Source organism: Natator depressus, chromosome 11 (assembly GCF_965152275.1).
Source record: "Natator depressus isolate rNatDep1 chromosome 11, rNatDep2.hap1, whole genome shotgun sequence".
Taxonomy (NCBI): Eukaryota; Metazoa; Chordata; order Testudines; family Cheloniidae; genus Natator; species Natator depressus.
The window spans coordinates 1,748,958-1,770,191 of record NC_134244.1 but is presented as its reverse complement, the minus strand read 5'-3'; the positions used below and the strand labels follow the sequence as shown (position 1 = coordinate 1,770,191).

At 68.8% G+C, this 21,234-nt stretch overlaps 1 protein-coding gene across 1 annotated transcript; it reads right to left on the bottom strand.

The window, feature by feature from the left end:
* Positions 1-3,236: 3,236 nt before the first annotated feature.
* IHH (Indian hedgehog signaling molecule) lies at positions 3,237-19,805 on the bottom strand. The gene is made up of 3 exons (XM_074966751.1): positions 19,503-19,805; positions 8,246-8,507; positions 3,237-4,027 (listed from the first exon to the last, which is right to left on the bottom strand). The coding sequence occupies exons 1-3, from the start codon at positions 19,803-19,805 to the stop codon at positions 3,366-3,368; spliced, it is 1,227 nt and encodes a 408-aa protein (XP_074822852.1). The 3' UTR covers positions 3,237-3,365.
* Positions 19,806-21,234: the final 1,429 nt, after the last annotated feature.

Here is a 21,234-nt window from a genome sequence, read left to right as displayed (position 1 = left end):
GCGCGATGGAGCCCCCCTGCCAGCTGGCCACAGCTGAGCCGGGAGGTGGGGAGGCAGTGGGAGGAGGTGGGCCCTGAACTCCCAAAGGGCAGAGCCAACCCTCCCCTCTTAATTAGAGCCAGTCCCCCCTCCCTGTCCAGCCTGGGGGGGGAGAAGGGACAATTGAAACCTCACTCCATAAAGCTCCTCTCACGGTCTGACCCCGGGGACCCTGGGGACCAATTTGTCCTGCTCTGTAATAAGAACCTAATTAAATTAGCTGCCAGCGGCCTCGGCATTACCCCCCCACCCCCGGTCCCACGTCGGCCTGACCGCCGGCTCGCTCCGCCCTGGGCTGGGGCTGAGCGGGGTCCCTGGGCGCCCAGAGCCTGGCCCCAGGGCTGGAGTCTGCACGCCGGCACTGGGGGGGTTGCTGGTGCCGGGCAGAACAAGGGGGAAGGGGGGGCACTGAGCAAGGAGACCCGGGGTTTGGCTGGGCTGAAGGCAGCGCGGGGGTCGGTGACACGGTGGGAGTCAAAGCAGGGCCTGGATTTGGGGTGGGGGGACACGGACTTGCCTGTCAGGATGGATGGAAAGGGCTGGATCCAAAAGGGGTGGAGAAGAAATGGCCAGACTGGCTGGGGGAGGCGGCTGGGAGCTTGGGGGGGAGGTGGAGGGGGCCCTGGGCCCTGAGACACGAGTTGGGGGCTCAGGGGGAGCCAGAGGGAGCCTGAGAAGCAAGTTGGGGACTCAGGGGAGCCGGAGGGGGCCCCGGGGCCTAAGAGGCAGCTGGGAGGCTCAGGGGGAGTTGGAGGGGGCCTGAGAGGTGGCTGGGGGCTCAGGGGGAGCCGGAGGGGAGCCCGGGCCCTGAGAGGTGGCCAGGGAATGGGGCCGGACCAGTTTGGCCAAGGGCTGTGACCTCCAGGCAGGGCTTCGGGCCAGCCCCTGACAGCCCACGGGACCCCACTCCTCTCCCGCCCCCAGGGTGACTCCCGGGCTGGGGGTGGCGTCGGGGAGGCCCAGCCCTGCTGCTTGGACAGGCCGTGTTGGGGTGGCTGGAGGGCTCCCAGGCTGGACCCCATCCAAAGTCCTTGCCCCTGCGCCCACCACACCTGGCGGAGCCCGAACTCGCTCCTGGCCCTGCTGTAGGCGCCTGGCTTGGCAGCACCTGCCTGGTCCCCCTGGGCCTGCGCTGGACCCCGGGTTCCCCAGGCGGGGGCTCCCCACAGCCCTGGGGCAGCCCTTGGGGGGGCAGGGCCCTTCCCGGGGGGGGGGAGCCGCAGCCAAAGCCCCCCGCCCCTGGCAGAAGAGGGCTCAGGCCTGGCGCCCAGCTTCCCGGCCCCTGGCGGATTTGCTGTAGGGCAGCGCCCCCTGCTGTCCCTTCGGGAGCACTCCCGGGGCGGCTTTATATGGGCTCCCATGGCACAGCGGGGCCAGGCCAGGAACGGGGTGGGAGACTCCCGGGCAAGTGCGGGTCTCTCCCCTCGGAGTCAGGGCTGCCCCCAGTGCCCCGGCCCCTATGCCAGCGGGGGTGCCAGCTGCCAGAGCCCTGGGCCCTCCCACCTCCTGCCTCCCGTGGGCATGACAGGCCCCCTAGCACTTCTCCTGCGTGGCCCATTCCCACGGACGTGACCCTCAGCCCCCCCACCCCGGGATTTCCATGGAGCGTTTCCGAGAGTGTCGTGTGCTGGTGGGGGGCGCTGTGCTCCGCTCCAGAGCTGGCCGCATTTCCCGCTATGTCCTGCGTGGCCAGGGAGGCTCCTGGCCGGCGCCGGGGCAGGGGACGGCAGCTTGCGGGCATTTGCCCTGGGCTTGGCTCGAAACCACAGAGACGCGTGGAGCACCCATGAGTCCATCGGTTTATTGGCCTTGTCCCCGACCGGGAAATCGCCCTCCAGTGAAGAGACAAGCGGGTTGCGGCCCGCTCCGGCCAACGGGCGCCAGCCACGCCGGCTTTACAATAATCTTTAAATAATTTCTGCTTTGACCCCCCCACCCCACCCCCGGAGCCTCCGCCACAGGGACACCGGCTCCGTTACAGTGAGCAGAGAAATAAATAACGGGGGGCTGATGCGGTAGGAAGGGGACATGGCCCACGGCCGAGCCACAGACACTGAGCCACTGACTAGAGCTGGGGGGGGTCCCTGTGGCTGGTGCTGCCAGCGGGGGGGAGTTCCCTGTCACGAGGGGAGCAGCCATGACTTACCCTGGGGCGGGGGAGTCTGGTAGCCAGTTCAAAGCCCGGGGGGGGCACCTGGTTTTGTGGGCGTGAATGGCACAGATGGGGTGGGGGCAGGGGGAGGTGGGTGATTTCAGAGTCCGCGCCTGCACTGGTGCTATTTTTAGTAATATTTGGGGGGGGCTCTCCACCCCATAACCCCCCCACCCCGCCACACACACACACAGGCTCACATCTGGCTAAGAGGCACCTCTCCTGGCTCTGCAGCCCAGTCCAGCCCAGATCTCGCCCTCCACCGGCGCACCGTGCCCATGAACCCGCCCCCACCCCCGGGCCCCAAGCCCCCCGGTGCCCTCCCCCGCTCACACTCACCCCAGGGCCCCCCGGCCTGGCTGGGCAGCCTCGTGTCCTCAGAAGCAGCGTGGCTGGCCCGTCCCTGGGTGCACCGGCTCGTTCTCAGCAGCGACTTTGCTTCCACCTGGCACAGGGGGCTGCCCTGCCGGGAGGGGGTGTCTGCCCAGCCCAGCCCTTGGGGCGCAGGCAGCCGGGCGGCCTGGCTGGGCACGGAGCCGCTCTGGCACTCAGATCTCTCCTCTGCCGTGCCCTGCCCCCCACCGGCCCCTGTGCTGGGCACCTCCACACACCCCCCCGCCATTGCCCCCAGCATGGGGGGGGCTCCCGCCTGGCCCCTCCCCCTTCACCACCGTCCCTGGAACTCGCCTCACGCACAAAAATAGCAGCATGTAGATTCATCTGGGGGCGCCCCTCCCCAGCAGCCCCCGTCCCGGGGCCCTGGGCTGGTTGGCAGAGCCCAGGCTGGCAGGGAGCCGGGGCAGCCCTGGCGCCAGCAGCAGAGGGGGGAGACTGGCGTCCGGGCCCCACAGGTCCAGGCCTCCCGGAGCAGCTGGGGTAGCTGGGGGCATGAGACAGGTCCCCCAGCCCCAGGCTGGTGGCTCCGCAGGGGTCTGTCAGTGGTGGGGCCCAGCCGCGCTGGCACATGGGACCCGGGCCCAGGGGAGGACGTGCCCCAGCCTCCCTGCCCACTCTGGCCGGGCCCTGCGCGGGCTCAGCTGGCCCTGCTTCCTAGGGCAGGCGGCATTCAGAGCGCGGATGGCTCCTCTTCCCAGGCAGCTGCCCTGGCGCTGCTCCCGGCAGAGCGGCCCAATGGCCACCCCTCCGCCCGTCCCTCTCCTCTCCCCGGCAGCCCTCAGCTCTCGAACTGGGCCGTCCCCAGCGGGTGGAAGCTCTCCGGGGCCAGCAGCAGCCGGCCCAGGTGGTACAGCAGCCCCGAGTACCAGTGCACGCCCTCCGGCTGCGTCCTGTGCCCGCCCGCCAGGCTATGGTACAGCCGGAGCGGCCAGAACGCCAGCTGCGCCAGCCGCTGCTCCTGCACCAGGGCGAAGCAGGAGGCCACCACGTCGTCCACCACCAGGGTCCCGTGACGGGTGAGGGGGGCGTAGGCCCCGAAGTCTGTCTGGGTGGAGACATCCACCACCCTGGCCGGCCGCAGGCTCATCCCCACCTCTGCCACCAGCACGTAGTGGCCAGGCCGCACGTGGCTGGCGAAGGCGGCCTGGAAGCGGGCAGCGGGCGCCGTGGAGTTCTCGGCCACGAACAGCAAGTGGGCAGGGGTCAGGGCCAGTCGACGGGGCGGCTCCTGGGTCTCGATCACGTGGAAGGTGGTGGGCGCCGACGCCTCCTTGTCCAGGAAGGCCAGGAAGTCGCTGTAGGTGGCCCGGCCCTGCTCGTCCATAGCCAGCACCCGCTGCCCCGGGCGCAGCGCCCACAGCGGGGTCCTCGCCCCACTCTCCAGCGTCGCCAGGGCCCGGGCAGGGAAGCAGCCACCCGTCTTCGCTGCCGCCGAATGCTCTAGAGGGAACGAGAGAGGACAGGGCGGTCACCCTGCGGATCCCTGACCTGGCGGGCAATGCAGCCGCCTCTGGGGTGGGGCGTAGGGTCTGTTTATACAGGGAGACACACCCACCCCAGTGCTGACATGTGGCTGCCTCTGGGGTGGGATCTGCCTCAACCCAACAGCCAGAGCCAGAGTGCAACCCCCCCAATTTACCCCCACACTTCCTGTAAGGGCAATATTCTGCACTGCCCCCCACGCGCCCCAAGACCCTTCACCCCCTCCAAACCCCAGCTCGAAAACACCCAATAACCTACCCACGGCCCCCAGCTCATAATCCCATCCTGCCTCCATTGTATCCCATCCCCCGCCCCCACCTGCAGCCGCATCCCCCCCAGCTGGGGAGTTCCAGGCACCCCGAGGAGCACTGAGCATGGGGTGGGGGTGGGGCTGTAACCGAGCCCCCAATCTGTAGGGCTCTGTTGCTAGCGGGTGTGTGTGTGGGGGGGTCAGCAGGTCTCCCGCTGGCCCTGTGGGGCCTGTCGCCCATCTGCCCTCACAGCCAGAAACCTGCTCCCGGCCTGGCCAGCCCGGCTTGGGGGCCGGAGCCAGACCCGCTGCACTGGGCAGCCGGCTGGGGGTGGGACCGTCTGCAGCTCCTGCCAGCTGGACCCCGGGCAGACGAGGGGGGTGTTACCGTGCTGGCACCCCCAATGCCAATCCCCGGGTGAGTTCGCCCCAGCCTGTGCCCACAAGCCTGGCCGGCCCACGGGTGCTGGGGGGGGGGTTTAGTCACCAAACCCCTGGAGGGGGCAGGGAGCCTGGAGCAGGAGGGTTTGGGGGGGAACATCCCAGAGGGGGCAGGGAAGGGGTTTGGGGGGGAACATCACCAGGAGCTGGCCTAGCTCCAGTGCAGCACCTGCCAAAGTGGGGGGCTGGAGCACTGACAAGCTGGCCAACCCCCCCCATACTGAGCTCCAGGGGGCTGGGCGCCTAGGGTGGTGGGCAGGTAGGCACTGGGGGGCGGGTCCAAGGGCTGGGTGCCCAGGGGGGTGGGCTGAGGGGTCCAAGGGCTAGGTGTACAGGGCTTCCTCTCACCCCTGTTCCCTTCCCACCGCCTGCCCCTCACCTGCTCCCACCCCTCAGTGCCCCTCAACCTTCTTCTCTCTTCCCTTTCACTCACACCTCCCCCGCTCCTCCTGCCCCTCCGCCCCACACAGCCCCACTCAAACTCCCGCCCCCATGTGACGCCCTCATCCAGATATGGCCTCCTGCCCCCCACTTCCCTGCCACCTGCAGACACCCCCCCCGGCTCCCTTCCTGGGCAGGCTCCCCCTGGCACTCCCCCCCAGGCCAGCAGAGGGAGAATGGGAGCCATGGGGGGGCCTGGCCCCACTTGCTGGGGCCCCACCGTGGGCTGGAGGCTGATTGAGAAAAGCATCAAACTCCAGAGCAAATCATTTTATTTCCCACAGTTGCAGATTCAGCCCCCAAAGGTGCCCCTGGGAGCCCCCCCCAATCCTGCCCGGGCCCCTCAGCACCAGCCCCAGCCCCACGGGGGGCTCAGAGCCTGGCCACAGGCAGAGAGTGACGCTGCCTGGCCTGGCTCAGTGCCAACGGGGGTGGGGGGGGGAACCAGTGGGGAGAATTTAAACCAAATGTGGGGAGAAAGCCCCGGCAGGGGGATGGATCCGGCCAGGGACCGTCCCTGGGGGCAGAGCCCCGAACCTGGGCACATTAACACTGGCCCAGGCCAAGCTCTGGCACCACCTGCCGGCCCTGATCCTGCCTGATAGAGAGACTCCCCCAGCCCATCGGGATGGGCACAAAAGAGCCAGGCGGGGGGGGGGGGGGCACAGAGGAGCAGGGGTCACTGGGGCAGACATGGAGGGCAGGCATTCGGGGCGGGGCAGAGGGGAGGTGATGGGGGGTGTTCGGGCAGGTGGGGGGGACAGAGCAGGTGGGGGCAGGTGAGGGGACACTTGGGGGGGGTGTTTGCGGGGGCAAAGGGGAGGTGATGGGGGGTGTTCGGGGCAGGCCGGGGGGAAGGAACAGGTGTGGTGATGGCGGGGGTGGGCATGATACAGAAGGGTCCCCGTGGTCACAGTACAAAAATAAAATGGGTTTATTCCCCGGCATGGGGCAGGCCAGCTGCCCCCGACGTGCAGAGCTGAGGATGGGGAGCAGCCCCCCCAGCAGCCTGCGCCCGGTCCCAGCCACGCACCACGTGCTCCCAGTGGCGTGGCAGACACGGGGGGCGGTCCCCAAAGATTGTGGCGGGAGGCCTGGAGCCCAGGGGCGCAGCAGCCGCATGCTGGAGCTCCCTGGCCAGGGCCACTCGGTGCCCAGCTGCCAGCTCCCTCCATTGTCCGGGGGCCCTGCCCCGCTCTGTCCTCTCTCCAGCACGGCTCGCTCCTGGTCCCGGTCGCACCCATCCTGGCCTGGGCCGGGGCAGCCGGTCAGCGCGGGGGCCCAGGCTGTGTCCGAGCAGGCGAGGCTGATGGATCCAGGCCAAGGCATCAGGACGGGCCCCGCGCGGGGGGAGCCGGGGCCTAGCAAACACTTCCTGCCCAGCGGCCAGAGCCCCGAGGCTGGGCGTGCCCAGGGCGCCTCCCATCACGCTACTGGGCAAAGCACAGCGAGAAGAGGCCACGGTCAACGCCCGCCCGCTCGGCCCGAACCCGCCTCCTCTCGAGGGGCACGTCCTGGGGGTGCTGCGGGATGGGAATTATCCGGGGGTCTCTGCTGGGAGGAATCGGAACAGCGCACCGTGCACCACAGACCCCTCGCTGCCCGCCGGGCTGCCTCTCCCTGGGCGCCGACGGCAGGGCCCGGGGAGCCGGCGCCAGACCCTGGCCCTGCCGCCCGGGCAGGTCCTGTGGCCAGGCAGCCGCGCCGTGCCCAGGCCCTCAGGGCTCAGGGACAGGCTCCCGGCGAGGATTCGACGGGACAATCGGCTCCTGCCCAGAATTCACCCCGAGTCGCGCTGGAGTGAGGGTCACCCCAGCCCAGCCCCAGTGGCAGGGAGCCCCGGCAGCCCTCACAGAGCAGGGGCAGGGATCCCGCGAGAGCAGGGCCCCCCAGCAGGGCCTCCCAGTCCTGTGCGCTCATGTCTGGGTGGGACGGGCGCTCGCACCCCAAGCCAACGGCAACAGACAAAGCAGGTGATGACGCCTCAATCCCAAACACAGCCTGACCCTCACTCCCGACCCGCAGCCCCCTGCTAGCCCAGCCCTGGGCTCCCCCCAGCTCTGCCGGTGCCCCTCTCTCCCAACCCGCAGCCCCCTGCGAGACTAGCCCTGCCCCCCTCAGCTCTGCCGGTGCCCCTCACTCCCGACCCGCAGCCCCCTGCTAGCCCAGCCCTGGGCTCCCCCCAGCTCTGCCGGTCCCCCTCTCTCCCGACCCACAGCCCTCTGCTAGCCCGGCCCTGCCCTCCCAGCCCTGCCGGTGCCCCTCACTCCCGACCCGCAGCCCCCTGCTAGCCCAGCCCTGGGCTCCCCCCAGTCCTGCCAGTGCCCCTCACTCCCGACCCGCAGCCCCCTGCTAGCCCAGCCCTGGGCTCCCCCTGAGCAGACATTGCCAAGCTGGGATGTTTCAAGATGCCGTGTCTGAGCTCTACCCCGAGCTGTTCATTCTCACCCCAGAGCAACCAGCCCCTGCCTCCCATCTCCCCACGGCCATGGAGCCGCTGTCTTCCCAGCACAGGATGGGGAGGGGGAGCAGGGGAGACGGGATGGGGGAGACTCAAAGATGGGGGGGCAGGTGAGGTGCCATGTGGCTCTGATGTTTGGGCAGAGGAAGCGGGGGCAGGGGCGTGAGCAGAGCCTGACGTGGAATGTGGGGGGGAGATGGCGCTGGATGGGTTGGGGGTTCAGGAGGGGATGGGATGGTGGCGAGGGGGACTAAGGGGGGGTTGGAGCCTAGGGCGAGGGTACGCTGGTAGGACAGCATGGTGGGGGAGCGGGTGCAAGGCAGGCAGAGTGATGGAACAGCTGGGGGGAGTTTGGTGGGGGCAGGGTGGGCGGGACAGCTGGGGGTGTGGGGCAGGGCGGGCAGGAGGCTGAGACGGAGTGGGCAAGGGCAAGGTGGGTGGGGGCACTGGAGTGGGGGTGGGCGAGGGAGGGGACCAGAGGCTGCGGGGTAGTGGGGCCAGGCTGGTCCAGCCGAGCAGTTGCCCCCAGCTCCCGGGTCCCACGGCCACACGCGCGAGCAGCGCCCGGCCCGGCCCGCCCCACCTGACTTGACGGAGCAGTGGATGTGGGCCTTGGACTCGTAGTAGACCCAGTCGAAGCCGGCCTCCACGGCCAGGCGCGCCAGCAGCCCGTACTTGTTGCGGTCCCGGTCGGAGGTGGTGATGTCCACGGCTCGGCCCTCGTAGTGCAGCGACTCCTCCGAGTGGTGCCCGTCCTCGTCCCAGCCCTCGGTCACCCGCAGCTTCACCCCCGGCCACTGGTTCATCACCGAGATGGCCAGGGAGTTCAGGCGGTCCTTGCAGCGCTGCGGGCAGGGGGCAGAATTAGTGCAGAGCCGGGGGGGGGGCAGCACAGAGCGGGGAGTGGGGCAGGACAAAGCCGGGGGCAGGACAGAGGGGGGAGGGGCAAGACAGAGCGGGGGGGCAAGACAGGGGGAGAGGCAGGACAGACCGGGGGGCAGGACAGAGTGGGGGGGTTAGGGCTTATCAGCCTGCACCCCCAGGACATTGCTGGGAGCCAAACAGGCTGTACATGGGGCAGCCGGACCCGACCCCTGCCGGGGGGTTCCCCCTCCCTCTGCCCCATACTGCAAAGCCAGCCCTCTGCTGCCCCCTGCTGCGTGTGGGGATCCCCCATGCCCCACACAGAGTGCACCAAGCTACCCCCCCCGCGCCCTGTAAGTCCAGCCCCTCCCCGCCCCATCACAGCCCCCGCTCTGCAGCCGGCAGCCTCCCTAGGCGGCCTGGGCCGTTCTCGTCACGCTCCCGAGACCGCTGTGGACGCGGGTCTTTCCTGGGGGATCCAGGGAATCAGACCCCGCGAGGTGTGTGTTTACACCCACCACCAGAATACAAGGGACTGTTTCACCGGCCGCCGTGGGCCCCGTGCCCCCCAAGCTCCTTCGGGGCTCCCTGAAGTGCCTCACGTTAACCGAACTCACCTGGCGTAGCCGCACACACCTGTCCCCCTTCCCACCCGTGGCCGCGAGGAGCCTTTGGCCCCGATGCAAACTGACCCTTTCAGCCCCCGCTTTGCTCTCCGGCTCCGGGCCAGATTCAGAGCCATGTCGGTACTTTGCCTCTCCCGCCATGACGCCTTCGCTTCTTTCGTCACCTCCAACGCTGGTGCGACGCCTTCCCCGCCCCTCCCCGGCGCCCCCACCCATGGCCTGGGCCGGGGCCACACACCGCCCGGAGCTGCTCCTGCGTGCCCATAAGGGCCAGGCTCCCTTCAGCAGCCCCACAGCCTCTGGGCACGACCCGCATTGCCCCAGGGTGCCATGTCCACACCACACCCCTGGCAATCGCTTCCCCGTCCACGGGGGGTGAGGCTGGCAGACCCCTTCCCCAACCGGCAGGGCCAGGGCCCGCACGGGGAGCCACGGAGTCAGCAGGAGCTGAGCCCCGCAGTCACTTCCCCCTCACACCCGCCCCGCAGGGGCCCTGGCGCAGTCTGGGCAACCCTCTGCTGGGCCTGGCAGTGAGGGGCCCAGCTGGTGCCCATGGGTTTGGTGAGGTGGGCACTGACCCATGGGGTGCTGGGCTGAGGCCCGGCAGACCCTCACCCCGGCCTCCAGGCAGCTGGCAGAGCTGTTGGGTCACTGCTAGCCTGGGGGGTTAGAACCAAGCCCCACAGCCCCCTCCCAGCCCCCATGGGGGCCGGTTCTCACTCTCACTGCCCCAGTGCTGGGGGAGGGGGAGGCTGGAGACACTCTCCAGCGGCTCCCTCCCTAGCCAGGGTGGGTGCCCTGCAGAGCCGGGGAAGGGCGCCCCCAGGAGGACAGGGATGGGGCTGCACTGATGGCTAAGGTCTGAGGGAGTCTCCTGGTCGGATCAGAGCCTCCAGCGAAAAACCATCCCAAACATGGGCACCGCAGACCCCAGGGACGGCCCTTCCCCACCCTCCGCCCCCAACCCCAGGACAGCCCCTCCTCCAGCCCCCGACCCCCAGGGAAACGCGGCCCCAGGGCAGCCCCCAACCCAGGCGGGGAGGAACGTGCTCCTGCTGGTTCTACAGCCTGGGGGTGTGACTTCAGTGCCAGCCCATAGTCCCCTGTCCGAGCCCTCTGTATCCCCCTCCCCCACTGCCGCCCCTCCCCCAGGCACCCGGAGCCCCGGGCTCCCACCAGGAACAGGGATCAGCGCAAGGAAGGGTTTGGAGACAGATGCACCCCCAGAACCCAGGCTGCGAACTGGGAGGGCCGGGCCAGGGTTCAGTCCAACTGGGTGACCTGGGGGGGAGCTTCGTCTGTCACCCCTGAACCGCTGGGGCCAATATCAGCGGCACGAGAAACCCCCAACTTGCGGGACCTGAGGCAGCCCCTCACTCCCGACCCACAGCGGCCTGCTAGCCCGGCCCTGGGCTCCCCCCAGCCCTGCTGGTGCCCCTCACTCCCGACCCGCAGCCCCCTGCTAGCCCTGCCCTGGGCTCCCCCCAGCTCTGCCGGTGCCCCTCGCTCCCGACCCGCAGCCCCCTGCTAGCCCAGCCCTGGGCTCCCCCAGCCCTGCCGGTGCCCCTCACACCCGACCCGCAGCCCCTGCTAGCCCAGCCCTGGGCACACCCCAGCTCTGCCGGTGCCCCTCACTCCCGACCCGCAGCCCCTGCTAGCCCGGCCCTGGGCTCCCCCCAGCTCTGCCGGTGCCCCTCACTCCCGACCCACAGCCCCTGCTAGCCCAGCCCTGGGCACCCCCCAGCTCTGCCGGTGCCCCTCACTCCCGACCCACAGCCCCTGCTAGCCCAGCCCTGGGCACCCCCCAGCTCTGCCGGTGCCCCTCACTCCCGACCCACAGCCCCTGCTAGCCCAGCCCTGGGCTCCCCCACAGCTCTGCCGGTGCCCCTCACTCCCGACCCGCAGCCCCTGCTAGCCCAGCCCTGGGCCCCCCTCAGCTCTGCCGGTGCCCCTCACTCCCGACCGGCAGCCCCTGCTAGCCCAGCCCTGTGCACCCCCCAGCTCTGCTGGTGCCCCTCACTCCCGACCCGCAGCCCCTGCTAGCCCAGCCCTGGGCTCCCCCCAGCTCTGCCGGTGCCTCTCACTCCCGACCCGCAGCCCCCTGCTAGCCCAGCCCTGGGCACACCCCAGCTCTGCCGGTGCCCCTCACTCCCGACCCACAGCCCCCTGCTAGCCTGGCCCTGGGCTCCCCCACAGCTCTGCCGGTGCCCCTCACTCCCGACCGGCAGCCCCTGCTAGCCCAGCCCTGTGCACCCCCCAGCTCTGCTGGTGCCCCTCACTCCCGACCCGCAGCCCCTGCTAGCCCAGCCCTGGGCTCCCCCCAGCTCTGCCGGTGCCTCTCACTCCCGACCCGCAGCCCCCTGCTAGCCCAGCCATGGGCACACCCCAGCTCTGCCGGTGCCCCTCACTCCCGACCCACAGCCCCCTGCTAGCCCGGCCCTGGGCTCCCCCACAGCTCTGCCGGTGCCCCTCACTCCCGACCCGCAGCCCCTGCTAGCCCAGCCCTGGGCCCCCCTCAGCTCTGCCGGTGCCCCTCACACCCGACCCGCAGCCCCTGCTAGCCTGGCCCTGGGCTCCCCCACAGCTCTGCCGGTGCCCCTCACTCCCGACCCGCAGCCCCTGCTAGCCCAGCCCTGGGCTCCCCCAGCTCTGCCGGTGCCCCTCACTCCCGACCCGCAGCCCCTGCTAGCCCAGTGCCCCTCACTCCCGACCTGCAGCCCCTGCTAGCCCAGCCCTGGGCTGCCCCGCAGGAGGATGGAGGGTGAAGAATAGCCATGTGATGATAATTGTGAGACATTCCAAGGCTGCAGCTGAGGCTTCTACTCTCACGTCAGTTGTGAGCTCAGGAAGCTCCGAACCCAGCTCAGGGGTCCCCAGTGGGGAAAGGCTGGACAGGGCATCACCGCTGGGCATTCAGAGCCTGGCACTGAGTTCTCTCCCTGGGGCTCTCCCAGGCACCCCCTGCCCCTCCCAAACCAGGAGGCCCCACCCTGCGGCTGCTCTGGCCATGACACCTCCCTTGGGCTGGGGAGGGCCCAGGAGAGGCAGAATGGAGTTTGCTGGAGGGGCAGACGGGGTCAGTGCAGGGATGGGAGGTATGGGCTGGGGGCTCCCCATCCACAGGTCTAGGGTGGGTGACAGGCAAAGTCTGCAATGTGAGGGGGGGCCACAGTGCTGGGGGCCTTTCCTGATGCAGTGGGCCTGGGGGGGGCTGTGATGCAGAGGGAGAGGGCGGGGGAAGGGGGCCTTTGCCCCAGAGAGGTTCCTCTCTGCCCTCCCCCTGCCTCCCTCCAGCGTGCTCCCCAACTGCCGGGTGCAGTCTCAGTGTCTGAGCCAGCCAGGGATAAGACAGGGAAGGAATTTGACAAACACAATTCATGGGGAGGCGGGGGGGTTGTCTCCATGAACCACCTCCCCTTTGCTGCCCAGGGACATGGCACCACGGCATGGGTGCCACCAGCCTGACTGGGAGTGGGGCCACCGCGTCCCCCTCAGCCCCCTGGCCATGCAGCCCAGCCAGCCCCAGAGACACCCCTCCTGGCCGGGTGGGGAGGCTGGCACGGGGCCCCCTCAGCTCTGCAGCCAGGCAGGGACGGGCCCGGCCCCCCGGGCACTGGTTTGACTCCAGCTCACAGCAGCCGGCAGGAGGGGGAGGCTGTTTTGCCTCGTGGGCCCACAGCAGCCCTGATCCCCCCCGCCACCCCTGCCGCCCAAGCTGCACCTGACATCCTCCCAGGCAGGGGGCGCTCATGTGCTGGCTCCCATAAACCCCAGCATCAGGCAGGGCTGCCCCCCTGGGCCCCGGGCATCACGCGCCATGACTGCGCTCTCTCCAACCCCGACCCCTTCCCTCGGCAGACAACGGCATCCAGCCAGGACACCCCTCCCCAGCCTCATCCCATCGCCCCTGGTCACGCCCCTCGACCCCCCCAGCATGCAGCCCCATAGCCCCAGCTCAGTCTGCACATGGCCCCCAGCTCAGCTGTTCCTTTCCTCCCTCCCACCCCATCCTTGGAGCAGCTCCTCTGGGATGGACAGACAGAAACACACCCACAGGATAGACGAGAGGAAAAGGGGGGAACAATTGCAGCAGGACACTGAGCTCAGGGGGTCCCCTAAACGTCTGTGCAATGGGAGTGGGTGGGGCCCAGCAAAGCTGGGGTAATTGGAGCCCCATATGGGCCTGCCAAGCCTGCACACACGGCACGTTCACCTCTTTCCGGCGGTGGATCCCCCCAGCAGATTAGAGCCGCCCCACCATGCCCAGGCCCCCTGTGCTTACAGATCCCCTGCAAGCTCCTGGCCTGTTCCCCGCCCCTCTCTCAGCCCTTCCTCCCAGTGCACATCTGGCCGGCAGGTTATTTCCCCCTTCTCCTGGCTGCATAGGACCCTCACTCCGAGGAGCCGAGTCACGGGCCAGGACCCCCTGTGCTAGGTGCTGCATGGGCAGAAAGATGCTTGCTGATTGCTGGGTCCCCCATGGGATTCTCAACTCCTCACAGTTTAGCGTCACCTGAAATTCTCCCCAGCCCCAGGCGCGCCCCCTGCATTGCACTTCCCCATCCGTGGGGCACACTGTCCCAGGCGATGGGGACATGGCTGCACAGGGCAGGCATCAGGGGAAGGGGGCTCAGACCCCAGCTGCTTTCACTTTGGCCGCTGGCCAGGGAGCAAACCTGTCCCACCCCAGCCTAGGGCGGCTCCCGGCCACCCAGGCCATGCTGTGTGGACACACGCCAGGGAGGGGGCGTGCAGGGGGCAGCTGGGAGGGCGAAGGTCCCTGTGGCTGGAGCGAAGTGCTGCTCTGTCATTCCCAGCTGTAGCCAGCAGGTGTCACTGCCGTGCCAGAGAGGCCCCACAGGCGAGTGCCTGGGGACGGGGCACGGATCGCAGCCAGGCGCCCCCCTTCGGGGCACGGGATGCTCCCCGGCACCGGGCTGCCTCGAGCTCAGAGAGCAGGGCATGGCCAGGGCAGTGCAGCTCAGGTACGCCCCATCGTGGGGCGGGGGCAAAGGTGCCCAAAGCGCGGAGGAGACAGAAATCCCTGCATGCCCGGATGCCCTGTACCAGTGGGCACGCTGCAGCCTGGCCAGCGTCCACACGGCTACATGTAGTCTGGGATCTGCCTTGGCCTGTTGCCAGGTCTTCAGTGGGAGCAGAGCTGGCTGCCCCCCGACCCAGGCCACCGCCATGGCAACAGGTGGCAGCCACCTACTCAGATCACGACGGGGAGAGAGAGGGAGAGATCCCAGAGACTGGCACACAGAGCTTGCCACAGAGACAGGCTCAGGACTGGAGCAGGGCTGCCAGGTGCTTGCATCACTGCCGGGGTGGTGATGGCTGGGAAGGGCACAGCAAGAACCCACCCTGGGCTCAGTTTGCCCAGTGCCGTGAGCAGCCACCTGAGGAAATCACTGGCAGGGGAGTCACAGGGCCCAGTTGACCTGTGGAACTCTCTGCCACAAGAGGGAGCCGGCGAGGGCAATGTCATGGCTGTGCAGTGTGTGAGTAGCTCTGCACGCTAAGGACACGAGCGACAGGATGGATCCAGTCTCACGCTGCAGGACGTTCTGCCCTCCCATTCTGCACAGCCAGCCAGGGACATTACAGGTGGGGGGGAGAGTAATGCTGCCCCCTGAGCCATCGGCTGTGGGCCACTGCTGGAGACAGGCTGCTAGCCTAAGAGGCTCTCAGAGGGGCTGGTGCCCTTCACACAGCAGCTGGTTTCAGGCAGGAGTGGCATCCAACGCCCTGTCTCAGGTATGCAGCCCCTGCGGTTCCAGACCTCGGAGAGCTGGAGGGGGAGGCCAGAGGGAGAGCACGGCTTGGAGATGCCCGGAGAGACCCCGGCCCACGTGGCAGGTAAGCAGGCTCACTCACTATGAAGGACCAGCTCCCCCAGGGCGAGGAGCCAGCACCAGCCCAGTCAGCACTGACCAGTGGTCGTGTCCAGCTGCTCAGGGCTCCCAGCTGAGCTCTGTGCCAAGCTTGATGGCCCCAGCAGGGGCCGAGGGCTGAACGGGGCCTTGGAGAGGGAGTGCCCCTCCCCTAGGGTGATCCTGCTCGCAGGGCGTTTGGCACCAGGCTCATATGCTGTGCCCGCCTGGCACCTTCAGCTCCCAACGGAGTCACTCACAAGCAAGGCCAGGCGGGACCCACTCCCACCGGGAGCCCCGATATGGCAGGGCCAGGCTGAGCCCCCCACACCATACACTCATGGAGGGCAGCCAGCAGCTCCACCCTGGATGGGGACCAAGGCCCTGCCGTCCCTGTGTTGCGGGGGGGGGGGGTGTCAGTGGCATTTCCTCAGCAGGGCAGCCTGCCCAGGCACTGCCAGCCCCACTCTGCAGGGTGGAGGGTGAGGAGCCCCCCGGGAGGGGGCAGCACACTGGGTCTGCAGGCCAGTGGGGCTGGGCAATGAGGCTGGCCCAAATGGCACCATGGGGGGGGCACCTGAGAAATTCCTCTGCCCAGCGAGGGTGGTGAGGGGCCGGCTCCGTGGGAGGGGAAAGGTGGGGCCTTCTCTCAGCGCCTGCCAGCAGGCCCGGCCCAGCGCAGAGCAAACAGACGCAGATTCTTGAGGCAGATGAACCGATAAGGGGAGGCGGGGAGCAGCCCTCCCCGCCCCCCAGCATCTCACAGCACCACCCAGACGCCCAGACCCTTGGACTTGGGGAAAACAGGTTCTGAGGTGAGTCAACAGCAGTAAAAGCCAGTGAGGCGAGGGGTTGCATGGGAGTGGGTCCCGTCCCCTCCCAGCCATCCTGGCAGCGTGGAGCCTGCACCTCAAGCCACCTGGGGCCCTAGGGGCATCTCTCCCTTCACCCTCCCCCGCAGGGGGCACTGGGAAGGCTGCTGCCCCAAGGGTGCTGGGAGTCCTGGTGCAATGGGCTGGCAGCCCCCTGCTCCCCCAGCTAGGTGTCCCTAAATCTTGGCCACTGGGCTCCCACCAGGGCCAGGCCAGCGGGCGTCCAGCCCCCAGGGCAGCAGGGCACTTTCAGATGTAACGTCTGGGCTGTGGGGTGCCGAGAGGCTCTGGTCAGGGCCCCATTGGGCTGGCCACTCCACACACACGGCGAGAAGAGTGACACCCTGGGATTACTTGGGACCGGTTCTGCCCTGCGTGGTGCAGCAAGAGACAGAAATAGGGCTCACAGTTGGGACATGGGGCCTGTCCCCTCTAGGGGACGCTGGCTGTGATCAGGCTCCAGAGCGGAAGACTGGCTGGCTCGGGGGAGGGCGGGGGGAAGGGGGTGGAATGGGACACTGGTCCTTTCCCCTCTAGGGGGCGCTGGCTCCGATCTGGCCCCAGGGCAGGGACTGGCTGGCTCAGGGGGACAGGGAATGGGACACGGGGCCTGTCCCCTCTAGGGGGTGCCGGCTCTGATCCAGCAACTGGCATTAGTGACCCATGTGACAGTCATTACTAGCTGTGAAGTGCTTTGGGCTCCCAGCCCACACCCCAGCTGGCACTAACTGCCCCTGGCTGGCAGACTCAGCGGAGGTCCAAGCAGGTCAGGCAGGAGCAGCTTGGAGTGCAGGGGGCTGTCCCGGATGGCACCTATCCAGGGATCCAGTCCCCAGTGATGTCAGACTGCCTGACACTCACTTCCTGGAGTTCTCCTGTCCTCACACACACCAAGGCCGGAGTCCACCGAACCTCCGCTTTCACAGCCTCCTGTGTTCAGCCCAGGGCACGCGAGTCATTCCCCCGCCAGCCAGGAACCCACGGGCCCAGCGCGGCCAGCGCCGGCCTCCAGCCCTGGGACCCAGAGTCTCTGCTGGGAAATTCACCTGGGCTGTAAATCAGCAGAGAGGGCTGGGACCAAGCTCCTTATCTGCATTCCTGAAAGCCGCAGGCATTCTCCTTGCCCACACCGAAACGCCGGGTAACCTTCGTCCCGGAGCCACCCTCCCCTGTCCCAGGCCGCCTCTGCTGGCTTCCAGGTGGAATTTACGACAGGCCATTGTCCCCTACGTTAGACAGGGCAACGCCCGGCGAGGGTCAGTAACTTCCAAACACTCCGCCCCAGACATCAACCCACCCCCCACCAGCAACCCCCCAGCTCCCAGAGGCAGGGGAAACTGAGGCACGGAGAGGGTGAGGGCTTGGCCAATGCTGCACAGTGAGCTGCCTGCTCCGAATGAAGGCTGTGCCTGCTAGGCAGCTCTGCCCAGGGCTCTGGGGACATTCACCTCCCCAGTGAAGAGCGCGAGGTTCTGCTTTGCCACCCTGGGCAATGCCAGCCGGTCACGCGGACGGAGCCCTGCAAGGCCACTGCCCCCACCTCCACCGCCCTCCCGGGTGCTCAGCCCCTGGACAGAGGCCGGGTGGGGGGCGCAGTGCTCGGTGTCATGCCCAAGGCAGTCACACCCGAGCCCTCCCCTCCTCACCCCATTCTCAGGCCCTGATCAAAGAGGCCTGCCCCGCCGCGGAGCTGGGCACCCAGGTGTGCCCAGAGCCTTCGTGGGAAGCGGCCAGCGACCAGCTCCTGCTCTGCTCCCCGTGGGCCCAAGTCACTCGTGCCAACAAGGGGCTCCTACCGCCCTGCGGAGCCCACGCAGCCACCTGCTCCACTCAGTCCCCAGCGGGCAGCGCCAGCAGGGACCCGGCTGTGGTCTCAGACCCTAGCCGAGGGGACAGAGGACCCGACCACTGAGCAGCCAAGGGTCAGTCTGTGCTATGGGTGCTGACAAGGGTCACCCCAGCCGTCCCCCTTTCCTGGTCCCTCTGCAGCCCGAGAAGGCTCTCTACGCTGCTTTGGCACAGCACCACGACCCCCAGCCGCTCTGCCTCCCCAGCCCTGGGGCACAGGCACCCTCCACTGACCCCCTCCCCACTGCAGCGCTGGGTCCAAGACACCCTCCACTGACCCCCTCCCCCCACTGCAGCACTGGGTCCAAGACACCCTCCACTGACCCCCTCCCCACTGCAGCACTGGGTCCAAGACACCCTCCACTGCCCCCTCCCCCCACTGCAGCACTGGGTCCAAGACACCCTCCACTGGCCATCCTCCCCCCACTGCAGCACTGGGTCCAAGACACCCTCCACTGCCCCCACCCCCGACTGCAGCACTGGGTCCAAGACACCCTCCACTGCCCCCCTCCCCCCACTGCAGCACTGGGTCCAAGACACCCTCCACTGACCCCTCCCCCCACTGCAGCACTGGGTCCAAGACACCCTCCACTGACCCCCTCCCCCCACTGCAGCACTGGGTCCAAGACACCCTCCACTGCCCCCCTCCCCCCACTGCAGCACTGGGTCCAAGACACCCTCCACTGACCCCCTCCCCACTGCAGCACTGGGTCCAAGACACCCTCCACTGCCCCCTCCCCCCACTGCAGCACTGGGTCCAAGACACCCTCCACTGGCCGTCCTCCCCCCACTGCAGCACTGGGTCCAAGACACCCTCCACTGCCCCCACCCCCGACTGCAGCACTGGGTCCAAGACACCCTCCACTGCCCGCCCCACAGCACTGGGTCCCAGGGCTCTGGAGATTTCAGACACTGAACCCTACCCCCAGCCAGTGCCAAGGGACTGCCCAGCTGGGGGCCTCCCGGGGCAGGCAGGGGGATGCCACTGCCCACCCCCTCCCGCTCTCTCCAGCGCTCTGGTCCTCCACAGCATCCGACCCCGACTCCCTCCAGGGACGGGAACTTCCTAGCGGGCTGGGGCAGCAGCGTGCGCCCGGGAAGCCCCTCGTGACTCCGAGCATCTTGTGGCTGCCGGGGGCCGGCTGTGAACTCGCCACCTCCTGCGCCTCGGACTGGGGCTGACGGGCGCGGCGCCCGCAGCCGGAGACCCAGAGCGCACGCTGCCCGGCAGGTGAATGGGAGAGCCGCGCCGCGCGCCCTGATCCCCGCAGCTCCTCTCCGCCTCCAGAGCCTGGGGCCCCCTGCAGCGCTGCCGCCCCGCGTCGCCGGTCACTGCACGGGGAAGGTCCCCGGGCTCGGGGGAAGGAGGGCAGCGGAGGGCAAACAAACGAAGCCGGGCCTGGGAGAACAGAGGAGACCCCCGCCGCGCATCGGGGATCCGACTGGAGAGGGGCCTTCGGGAGGGCAGGTGCCTGCAGCAGAGGGTCACCGCAGCGGGCAGCTATCCGGGGAGGAAGCATCTGCTCGGGCCATTGCTCTGCCGTGCACTTCCAGGCCTCCCTCCCAGCACCTGAGCCGGGGCCCCCGGATAGGACGTGGAATGTCCCCCGGAGCCCGGCATGGCTGAAGCAGGAATCAGGGCAGGAGCCGGGGGGGCGGGGAGGAAGAGAGCAGGGCTCCCCCGGAGAGGAAGGACTGCAGGGCGCAGAGGGCTCAGGAGCCTGGCATGGCCCGGGGAGGGGCTGGGCCCGTACCTGGGTCATGAGGCGGTCGGCTCCCGTATTCTCTTCGTCCTTGAAGATGATGTCGGGGTTGTAGTTGGGGGTCAGCTCCTTAAAGCGCTCCGAGTTCCGGGCGATCTTGCCCTCGTACCTGCCGCTGGCGCCCAGGGTTTTCTCGGGCACGTTGGGGCTGAACTGCTTGTAAGCCAGCGGGATGAGCTTCCTGGGGGGCCGCCGGCGGCTGCCCACCACCCGGCCCGGCCCGCACCCCCGCACCGCCGGGGCCAGCAGCAGCGCGCACCCGCTCAGGAGCAGCAGGAGCCGGGCCAGCTTCATGGCAGGGAAGTCCGGGGACAGCGGGGACGCTGGGCAGCTCCGCCGGGGAGGGGAGGCGGGCGACAGGGGGTCCTCAGCCCGGGAACCCCTCAGGCTCGGCCGGGATGCTCGCCGTGCCCCAGGGGGGTCGCCATCCAGTGCGTAAAGGTGGCCGTGTGCCGGGCAGGTGCTGCCGTGCGCCCCGCCGCTGCTGCCCGGCGCCTGGGGCTGGCCGCCTGCTCTGAGCTTTCCTGCCCGGCCGCCTCCAATAAATAGCGAAGGGCCGTTTGTTTTGGCAGCGGGGCGGCTGCTGCGGGGCCGGGGCCCGGCTGCCCGGAGTCCCCGCGGTTGGCGCCCTGGTGGTCAGGGCGGCGGTGGCTGCAGGGGCTGGAGCTGGAGCCGGAGCCGCTGCTGTCTCCACTCCCAGGGCACGAGTGAGAGGGGAAATTGAAGAGATCCGGGATCGGGAACCGCCAGGACCGCACCCTGCCCATGTCCCAGCCTCCCAGCTCCCTCCCTCCGCCTCCCCGCGGAACCTGCCATGGGCCGCCGGCAGCCTCCTCCCCCTGCCAAGAGCGCCGCTGGTCGGAGCCCACCCCACCGGCCGGGGAGGGTCCCGCTCCACCTGTCCCTGAGGGCGAGCCCCGGTAGGCAGCTGTCCCCACCCCGCCAACGAGAGCGAGGCCAGAGGGCTCCCTCCACCTCGGGAACCAGTCCTGCTCTGGGGGCCCCGGCTCCCAGGCCACCCGGGCGACTTCGACAGGTGTCAAAAAAACACACGTGGAGGGGCCCTGAGCCCGTCATAGCGGGCACCCCCCACCCGGGAGCCCTGCAGCTCAAGCAGGGCCCCCCACTCCTGGGCTTTATTTGCTCGGGGCTGCAGGTGTGCGGGGTTCCTGGAGCAGAGCAGGCGAAGATTCCTGTTCCCCCTGCATCAGGGCTGATACCAGATGCCCCAGCGCGCCCTGGGAGGGGGGGATCAAACAGAGCAGGGAGGCAGCTGGTTGAAATTTAACCACAATATTCTCGGTCTCTATTGTTCGGAGGGAGGCCCGATATTTCCACAACAGGATTATGGGATCTGATTAACTCGCTGAGACAACAATGCGGGGCTGGGATGGGCTTCCCCTTCCAGCTGCCAATAGGGGAAAGTAAACACAACACCCTGATTTCACTACCCAGGCCAGGGGCCAGCCAAGCCCCCTCCAGCCCCCTCGGCTCTGCACCAGGGAGGGCGCTGTGCCCCTCTTCCCACAGCCAGCCTCATCTCCCCAGGTGGGTCAACTCCTTTGGGCAGCCTCCGCCCAGTGCCACAGCCCTTCCCAGGGTGCTCTGGCTAGGCCAGGCGAGAGGCAGAGGCCGGGGCGGGTCCCAGAGAGGCAAAGCCCAGGTCAGGCTAGTTCCCAGGAGTGGCCTGCCATGCCGAGATGGGTACCATGCTGGCCCGGGA